This window comes from Perissodus microlepis, chromosome 14, assembly GCF_051167445.1.
Source record: "Perissodus microlepis isolate ML-2025 ecotype Zambia chromosome 14, ASM5116744v1, whole genome shotgun sequence".
NCBI lineage: Eukaryota > Metazoa > Chordata > Actinopteri > Cichliformes > Cichlidae > Perissodus > Perissodus microlepis.
In genome coordinates, this window is record NC_140474.1 from 22957732 (window position 1) to 22968455 (window position 10724).

Below are 10724 nucleotides of genomic sequence, written 5' to 3' on the forward strand. Positions count from 1 at the left end.
ATAACAGGAATCACCTCATCAGCACTCTTCGTTAGGAAATTTGAACTCAGATTTGGGTGATTTTGATGGGAGTGGATGTCTCCTCACGGCAGAGTCCACCACACTGCCTGGTGTTGTCTGTGCTTGTATATTCATCCTTGGTTAAATGTTTGGTTTTTGGGTCTCATAGTGGTGCATTGTCCTGGCCTTTTAGGGGTGTGAATATTAGAAAGATCACCTACATATCTTCACAAATGTACATACAGGCGAGGGCATGCACACACCCACATAATAAATAAATACATAGTAAAAATGGGGGGAGGGGCTTGTGATGCATTGCAGCAATATTAACTGATGGATGTTTCAACCTCTAGATGTTATTACATGTGACATGTCAGTTTTTCTGAGGGCCCTCCAAGAAAAAAAACAATAAATAAATAAAAGCAGCACATCATAATATAAGCTGAAGAAGTAGCTGAGAAACAAATGTAATGTCTGCTGGTACTGCAATATGAAAAGAGTTGGCGGCTCAGGATCTAGTTTTTGGTCATGCACAAGCTGTTCATGTGCCTTACACACATCACCAAGGCTCACTTGGTACTCTCCATGCCATATACCCCCACAGATGGTGGTGATGGAACAGATGAGCCTTACTCAGCAGAACCACCAGCTTTCAAACAAATCAATATCATTTTTTAGTTACAGCCTGCCTTTTTTCCATGAAAAAGGCTATGGGAGAGCAAGAAAATGTTTCAGAATATTTCAGAACACTTTTGTCCAGATAAGTCAATTCACCAGTCTTTTCCAGTATGTTGCTAACAGCCAATCATTCTGCAAAATAGTCCACACCTTCATTTGAAAAATACAAGCACACAGCTTTTGTAAAGACTACAGCCACTCGATCGAAACCAGGGCTGCCTGGAGGAAATGTAGCTGCAGTTTATATTGTGAATAGTATATTTTAATCTTTTTTTAAAAACTGAAATGAAATGAAGCTGAAATAGTTCTATAAGGAAATTCTGTAATCGCTCATCTGTCTATTCTTCACATAACATTCTCTGAATTGAAGTGAACACTGTATCTGAAACGGAAGATTGAATCATTTCCTCTTTCCCACATTGTGAAACTCAATACTGACATTATTACTGTCCAGTCATTTTCTTGCCTGCCTTCTATGACCCAATCAGCCTCTGTTTTGTGTGTTGCAAATCTCAGTGCTCTTCTTTCATGCTGCCTTTCAGACAGTTCGTGCAACCCACCTCTTCATTCCCATCACTGCCTTACCCTCAACCTTCATCTTCACAACTACCAGCATCCACATAGACTGCCGAAACCACATCCTAATCCCTGTCATTGCTGTCATTGCCATCGCTATGATGGTTCATTGGAGTCTTATTACCAAATAGGTTATTAATTAAATCCTGTACGTCAAGAAATCATTTTCAGTTCTTCCAAACAAGCTTTCCTTATTGAAATTAGTCTAGATTTTGAAATTTGGATTTGATCGAAACAATAAAAAATTAATTATTCCATAATGAATTTTGTAGAACTGAGTGGGGAAAAGACATATTTCACAGTTTTGTTACTCAAGTCAGAAAAGGTGTAAATTACATTGATATATTGAGCAGCAGTCTGGTGCAAGTGTCTATTGGAAACTGGCTTTTGTAAGTTATCTCTCCGTCTACTGCTTATTATTCTCCAGATTGTTTTACATAGTCCACTACTAGAAGCATCTTAGACTCTGCTAAGGACTTTAAAAAAATCTACATTTAACATTGCTATTGCATGCCTCATTGAGAGTGATAAAAAAAGACACACTGAAGTCTGAGTGGTTAAAGCATACAGGCCAAGAAGCAGCCTTAGAATTGCATTTCAAACAACCTCCAAATGTGGTTTGGATTAAATTTTATTTATTTATTATTAATATTTTTTCTTGCTGTCCAGAATAAATTCTGGCTAGTAATCTGAACTCTACTTGGCTGTGTCTACTAATAGCATACACTAGCAGGCAGGCCCATAAATATTTGGACAGGGCATAGTGTGCAGTTTTTCTTGTGTACACCATCACAACAGATTTGAAATGAACCAAAAGCTTTCTGAAGAAAATAGTTTTGGTTATACTCAAAGGGTTTAAAAGTCTTGCAACAGGCATTTAGAAATTATACTTTTTTAATCATTTTATTTCTTCATAGAACTGGACTGTTGGCATGATGCAGAAACTTGATTTCAGAAATGAGCTACACATACTGGCCACAGAAAAAGGGATCTAAACATTCTTCAATGTTCTAAATGCCACATGAATAAGTTGGAACTCATCAAATGTTGATAAAGATGCTATTAAGATTTGAATGAGTTGAGCTCCAACTGTTAATTTCAGCTAAATGGGATTCAAATGGAGAAACTACTGATTGGATGACATACCTTTGACCGTTGCCATCTCAAGGCGGCCTTGAGTTCCATACACTGTGCACCCAGACAAAGTGTCCATTTTCAATCAAACTCAAGCAGCGAAAGTTATGTAATGAAACCAAACAGCCGGCAGCATCGGTGCACATTCATGGCTAAAATGGTTTATACTGGCACAAAGGTGGAAACGTACATGCTCCTTTTGTCACATATGTCTAAAGTAGTTTGACTCAACTCTTCTCTTTAGCCACGGATGGATATTTAATTCTCAATAAGCATTAATTACAGTTTGCACATAAAATGTGTTTTGCACCACAAGTTGTTAATCATGGAAATTAATATAACAGCATTCTGGAATCCAGAGACTCTGAGGGCCTGAAACAATCTGAGAAGTTGATAAAAGGCAGTGAGTTAGTATCTGTTCTGCAATCAAGAACAGAACAAAAAACAGAAAGACTAAATGGAAAAAAGAAAGAGGTCATGCAAGATTTTAAGTTAAAAGCAAAGGTAACAGGCAGAGGTAAAATAAAAAAAGGGGGAAAAAAGAAAGAAAGGAAAGGATGAGGGCAACAACAAGAGGTTTATCTCCTCTGCTGCCCTCCACTGCTTCTTCTTCAAGGCTACAAGGGATGAGCACTGTCTATTTTGGGCCACACAGGCTTTGGCTGGAATTGGTGGCAATCAGGAACGAGACAAAGATTCACAGATGGAAAATGGTATGTCGGCTGCGTTATTAACAGGCTGAAATAAATTTCACCAGTTCTACAGCATCACATGCAACAGTAGCTATTTAAGCCAACAATTAACAAAATGTTTTAAATAAAGAAGGGACCAGATCAATTTGTTTTATGCTCTGTATGATCTATTTTTTTTCCTCCATAAATTCTGACTTGACTTTTCCTCAATGCACACAGATGGAAATATACGAGGTACAAATCTTCCTTCTTGAGTACCATTTTATGTGGAGGAAATGGCACGTGCAATGTATTTTTGAGTTTTGTGGTGCAGTTTTACATTTGGACCCAGCTAGAACGAGCACGCTACACTGATGCCTCATGAGTGAATGACTGAGTTTTACATGCTGAAGCGTGGCCATCGGGTTAAGACAGAAAGAGAGGCATAACAGGGAATTGACTGTAAAAACCGATGAGCCACACATCCACGTCTAATGCACTCTCTCAAAAAAATAGCACACAAACGACCACATTAAAAACAATGTTTTTTTTATGCTTTTTGTCTTGCTTTATTGGTTTCTTAAATGAACAGCAGAAAAGCTATGACAGTACACTATCGGGTTCTTTTGTTCACAAGAGAAAGGTAATCTTTATTCTCTGGATTCATAACGTCTAAGAATATACATTTCAATGTTTTATTCCCAGAACAATTGAAGTGAATAAGGCACATTTTTTATATATGTTAGATCCATGTTAAATTATACACATTTAGGCACAGAATAATTTCTGTCTCCTTCAAGAGCGCCAGCTTTCAATTCGACTGTTATTTATTTTGTCTCCGTCTCATCCGCTCTTTTGCTAATCAAAAATCTCTCTCTCTTTTTTTAATAGTGATTGCTCTCTGTTTGACTCCCATCTTTGGTGAAAGTGTTTCATTTCTCTAATTCAGAAGTAAAACCAGCTCCATTAAAAAAACGAGAGTTTCACTCAGTACTCTAGGGGCTGTGAGAATAGTCACAACACTGCGAGACCCAGCAAAGAATAGAAACCCCAGTCAGGAACAAAGGAAATGGAAATCAATGGCAGGATATGCAGATTTTTTTGACAACTCGACACACAAATAATCTTTTGGGAGTTTGCTCTCTCTTTCCTTTGCAAGGTTAAAATACCAACTAAGCAGGGAAAGAATATAAAATGCAGTATGTTGAAGAAAGGGCAAAGCATTACATCTACTTTTGTGTGAAGGTGTTCCAAAACAATCAATAAGGAATGCACTGCATTACAAGCAAGGTTGATTCGCCTAAGGCATGGTCATATCTTGAAGTGCACACTACCAACCTTAAGAATTAATTTAAAGCTAAGCACTGTATTATTTATTAGCTGCAGTTTATATTTTATGCACAGTTGTGTTTGTCAGCTTGACGACACTTAAGAAGCTTGAGGAAAGTCTCCATCTTATGAGCATCCTTTTTAAAGCAGCTGAGTAAGGTATAGTCTCTCATAACAGATTCCAGCATATCTGGCAGAGTATCATACTGAAATAGGCCTTGTTCATTGTAGGTTGTAGTAAATGTCCCCTCATCCAACATCTGTGTAGCAAGCATATAGAAATAGTCAGAAAAAAGACAAACAAAACGGTATAAGAAAATGATTGTTTTGAAGATTGCGCTCTTCTGGACAGAGATCGTAGGTGTCATTCCTGGGATCTGCTGGAGCCACTCGGCCAGCTTGAGGGTTGCTGCCCTGAGTGCTCAGATTACCACCAGGACCACTGTTTCCTTTTCTGTCCACATCTTCTCCTCTACCTTGGAATTTCTGAAGCTTCTAGTGTTCCTTTCTCCTGATGTTGCTATCATTTGATATAGCTTCATCCATCACTATGGCCTGCTTCCTTTGCTTGTCCACCACTACTATCACCAGTTGGTCTGTGTTTATCTGGAAGTCCCACAGGATCTTAGCTTGGTCATTCTTACTTTGGGACTTCCAGGCCCTACTCTGCATGATGTTAATGTGGATTACTCCAGCAGCTTGGTTATGTCATAATGCAATCTTGCACCCTGCTGTTATGTACTGGATTGTCTCAGGGGAATCTTTGCATAGAGCATAGACCCCAGCATATATATCTTTATTTACCTATATATTTATTAATCCCTATATAAATTCCTCAGGGATTTAAAAAAATAACCTTGTGTGTGAGTGATATGTGATTTGACCCACCTTCTTAATGAGGGCAACCACCCCTTGCTCCAGACTGACCAGTTTCTCAGAAACCCATTTTGTCTTGTTGACCAGCATTTCAGGAGCATGATCGTAGCGATCCAGTGTCGTCTGCAGGTAGACCAAGGGCTCGATCCATGACTGAACCAGCATCAGCACAGAGTGGAGCAACCATTTATCCTGCAGGACAGAAATGCTTTACAGTCTGCCTCAAAGAATATATATATATATATATATATATATACATACATATATATATGTATGTATGTATATGTATGTATATATATGTGTGTGTGTGTGTGTATATATATATATATATAGTACTTCTTTTATCAAATGGATCATTAACTACAAACCATTCAGCAACAAAAGTAGCCTGAAATGGCATGTGAGCCTCCTTAAATCTCCCTAAGCAGAAGAGAGTCTAAAGTATGTGCAAATGACCACCATACAAATGGCCATTAAATGGCAGAGCAGGCAATATTCCAACAGAAAGAGCAGAGGATAAATTACTCATAAAATGGGAGGTTGCAGTATATGCTGTTTCAAAGATCACATTTACTGTTATGTGATGACATAACTTTTAACCAGCAGTTTCAATACTGCTAAAAATGATCCTGTGAAGAAATTGCTGCTATATACTATGGCCTTTGTTAGTTGAAGGGTGATTATTGCAGAACAGCCAATTCACCCTTCACAGGCCTGCTAAGCAGCTCAGTCTAGTTTCCACCCTACTGACCAAGCTGGTATTTGTCTTAAATAGTTAGCTAGACAGCAGTCAAAACCTCTTGTAATGCAATTACTGCAAACATCACATAATGTATCAAACTGCAAAAGAAGGGGAGGCTTAACTGAGCTCAAGGATGTGCATGTGCAACAACACTAATAATGCATTAACAACACTCCAAATCCTCCACACTCTCACTCACATATGTGCAAGAAGCAGACAGATTGTTGAATCCATTCAAATCCACAAAAACATGCAAGCGCCTCTATAAGCACGTAATATATATGCATCAATACATAAAAGCAAAGGCGTGAACAAGCAAATAAAAGCAGTTTTTACACATTATGATGTTAGCAAAGAAAAAAAAAAAAGAAACAACAGTGGTATTCAGCCATAGTGTACTTACAGATATCTGTTCAATTTCACTTTTGGAGCTGGGGATCGGTAATGTTTTGGTGATACATGCAAAGCCAGCCTGGTTACTCTGAAGTCGCAAAGGGAGTGGGATGAACATCTCTTCCTGTAGCCATGCAGAAATGGTGGTAAAAAAGAAAGAAAGAAAGAGAGGTGCTGTTTAATTTTCACATGATAGGCATACACCCCAGTATTACCTTCTATATTTGCTTTTGAATTCGGTTTGTTTTCAGCCAGTATGACAAAATAGTTACGGCCTAATCCTAACCCCTAAGAACTACTGTCTACAGAAGAAGGGGTAACAGATATTCAACCATTTATATAAAAAGATCAATCAGGAAAGCAATGACAAAATCTTTACCACAAGAGAAAACCCCACAGAGACATTTTGTTCTCTAGCAAACTCTTCGCTGTAGATCCTGTGCAGCATATTTTTAGAAAAGTCTCATTTCAAAGATCATTTTGACTGTGCAGCCACAAAGTGGAGGATATTTAACAGAGTGCCAAACCTGTGCTTTTACTGTTGCAGTATATCATTATCACAGACGTATTACCCCATTGTAGGCCTGCTTCTTCAGTTAAATATATCTTTTACTCAGAAGAGAGAGAAGATTGCTCTGAACACTGGCAGTGTGGGAATGGTCATGCAACGAATACTCAGTATCTAAAAGTTTCACAGGTCTGGCATTATCGTCAAACAGCCAACAAAGTTCAAAGCTTCACATTTACCAAATTATCAAAAAATGTAGATTTAAAGGACTAAGATGTTTACTGGTGAGCAATGGCTTTTTACCTCTGACATGCAAATAAATAGTATCATTCCCACCTTGATGTCTTAGTTTTATTGCACTTATGTTCTGTATAAAAAGTAATAGCAAACTTCTTTTCAAATGAAAAAAAAAACATTGCATTGCTATCACTGTGGCCTTTGCCTAGGGCTATGTTTTTATAGCACTGCTTTTCAAAGTGCTTGTTTTGCATTCATCTCTCTCTTTCTCTCTCTCTCTCTCTCCATATATATATATATATATGGAGAGAGGGGGGGGGGGGTATTTTCTGAGATTACAGTCTCTTTCTAGTGACAAAATAATTCTGCATTAAGTCATCTTAGTGTGAGAAGTGATTTAGAGCAAATGAGAGTGAATACAGAAGCACTGGTGAACAATCAAAACTAGTTTGGTTTTTTTTTTGTTTTGTTTTGTTTGCTTGGTTTTTTTTTTACATTAAAAAAGTGAAAGAGCAAAGATTTATTTTGGAGTTACTCACAAATAAAGAACACGATTCTTCTGAGACACGGTAGATGAGCTCAGCATGATGGATGACTCTGTCAAGAAGTTTCTCTTGTGAGATGGAGGGGCAGCGAGTAAGGCTGCCCGGCTCTTCTTTACAGTCTAGTGGCATGCTTACAGTAAGAATATAGGGCCAGAGCAGTAGACCCCACACACCTCGCTGGATGACTGAAGACGCATATGGTATATACAGATGGAACAAACGTTAACAAGTAAAAACAAATATGAGCATTTATATATCAAATATGTTATTTATATATATTTTATACATTTCTATCAATGCAATTACAAAGAAAAGCAGAAAAGAAAATTACAAAAAATTGGGGCTTTTTTTTTTTATACATTACCAGTCATGCCCATTCTATCTGTCGTCTTCAAGTTTTTCTTGCTATTGTGTTATGCTGACTTCTTTATAAAGCCTGATCAGGCCATGAATAAAGAAAAAGACATTTGAGTCTTGCGTAGGTTGTTGTAAAAAGATACCGGTCATCCCAAACCAAGACATTTCTTTTCTCATGCATAATACCGAGATGGGACACATTGTATTCCCAAATAGCTTTGTTCTTCATTTGAATGATGGTGGCTTATAGCTCAAGAAAATCTGATGTCCAGAGTCTTTTTATTCGAATATTTTCTAAAATCAGTGAAAAAAGGCTCTACAACAAACAAATAAATACAGATACATGTCTGTTGATCAATAATCTGGCAATAAAGACTGATTAGATACATCGAACAAAAGTTGAAAGAGAAGGGAGGTTAAAAAAAATCTTCATTTTATTATATACAGTGTACGCATTAACCCATGCCTGTTTAAATGAGTGCCAGCATAGGTAGGTGTAGAAAACTCCACTGAATGCTACATTTTTCTGTTTTCTTCTACTGCCTGAGACATTTGCTGCACTACTTACACCTGCCCCTTAAATTACCTAATTTTAACGGTAATCAGATTGTAGGATTACTGGATATGAGTTGCAAACAATTTCTGTAAATAAATTAATCTGTGTATTTTGATTGCATGTCATAGAAAATGTTTGAACACATGAGAAATAAAATTATTTATTATTATTCAGTAGATCATAATCATATTTTTAATTTTAAAAATACAGATACAATTAACACTTTACCACGTTTTGGTTTTCCACTACCCAAATCACAGAAATCAAGATGACATTTAAGACACTGTCCTCACATGTTTATTTCCACACAACAGCATGTTTAAGCATAAGCCACAGACAATCAGAGGCTCAGGAAGTAGCATCTGACGGGTGTTAAGTTACTGAATTCAGCGTCACAGACGTGGTTGCTATCCAAGATACCTGGAGCCTCCTTTTATGTATGTGAGCCTGTTTAATATAAACCTCTGTTCTTTTCTTGTCGCCTTTCGTATACACCTCCTCTTTTTCCTTCCCCATGTTTTCCCTCAACATACTTCCCTGCTTTCTTAAATGTCCTAGTTGTAACTATTGATAAAATAAATTTATTACAATCTGTTGGGTACATTAGGTACATTGGGTACAAAAGATTTTAATTTATATGATACTGAATGACAGTTCAACTCATGGCTTTTTGACATCAGGGTACTTTCACTCAGTTTGACATAATTACCCAAAAGGAATTTGTGGCCATTTTGCAGAATAAACTTTCACAGATTCACCTTCAATCATTGTAATGAAAAAGCTACATATTCACAAGAGACAAGCATTTTTTGTGCACCTGCACAGATGAATAAAACTGAATCTGGGTATTCATATTACCAAAAAAGTAATGCTAACATTTTTTGCAACAGCAATAAGCAGTCTTAATTTAATTAGAAAGTAATTTTTATTTAATTCCCAATACTAGAATTTTTTTCTTATATACTGCTTTTCTACTCTATCTGAGCGGTTTACACAAATTGCCTCATTCACGTATTCATACAGGCACTTTTTTCTATGCTTTTTCTATCTAACATTCTCATGCATTCATACTGTCATAAATCAGAGATTGCACTAGGATATTGGGTCTGCTCCAGCATGCAGACTGGAGCAGACGGGGATCAAACCACCAACCTTCCGATTAGTAGATGACCTGCTGTGCTTCCTGCGCTACAGCCAATTACTGATGAAAATATAAATGCTGGAAATTGTTTACGTTGTTTACTGATAGTTGTCCTGTTATCAAGCATAAGTGTTTTGTAGCAAATGTTAGTGATAACAGGTACACTGGAGAAGCAACAATTAGATATTCCAAAAAATGGTTTTGCAGGTGGTGGCCAACAACTGCTGCTTTCCTTTTATCCTTCCTGAGTGTCCCTTACCGTAGTCTCCAAAAGATCCAAAAGATGGGCACAATCATATGGAAAGTTGGGTATGATCATAGAAGGGCATCAACCCAGGATTATCACCAGCTCTGTTTCTTCAGGCAGGGAGAAACAGGACTGCTAGACCCCTACAAAATTATTTTCAGCAGTTAATGCACATGTTTCTGACCAATAGCCAATGGCACCCTGAGAACTGTTAGCTATCAGGATGATAGCTGGGTTTCTCCAGCTGCAGTAGGAACCCCGGCTTCATGTGGGAACTCGATAGGACCGATGCCACTGACTGGTCCTCATGTTCTCCAGACCTGAATCCAATTGAAAAAGTCCTTATTGTTATGTATCAGTCCATTAGACATGGCCATATAGCACCATAGACTCATTGGTGCTCTTATCCAGGTCTGGGAGGAGATCCGTTAGGGCAACATCCACCATCTTATTAGAAACTTGCCCTGAACACATATTGTTTGAACATGAGATAAATTTTCATTTTCTTTGATTAACTTAGTGTGTTTTAATTGTTCCATGCACATGATTTTGTTCTTTGTGATTATTACTTCCTTTTTGCATTTTGCATTCATATCAGCATCATTTTTTCCAAGTCCAGCCCTTTCCTATCAAAACCATTCATCGCTTCAGCATTAGCGTTTTTAATTTTGAACAATGTAAAATGAACTTGAACTATCCTCAGCGTACACCAGAATTAATTTAACTTAATCTGT

At 37.4% G+C, this 10724-nt stretch overlaps 1 protein-coding gene across 1 annotated transcript; it reads right to left on the reverse strand.

The window, feature by feature from the left end:
- Nucleotides 1-4312: 4312 nt before the first annotated feature.
- On the reverse strand, nt 4313-7833 carry smtla (somatolactin alpha). The gene is made up of 4 exons (XM_084950553.1): nt 7684-7833; nt 6410-6523; nt 5277-5456; nt 4313-4648 (listed from the first exon to the last, which is right to left on the reverse strand). Exons 1-4 carry the CDS (start codon nt 7816-7818, stop codon nt 4454-4456), a joined length of 624 nt encoding a protein of 207 aa, XP_084806679.1. The 5' UTR covers nt 7819-7833; the 3' UTR covers nt 4313-4453.
- Between the last annotated feature and the right edge of the window lie 2891 nt (nt 7834-10724).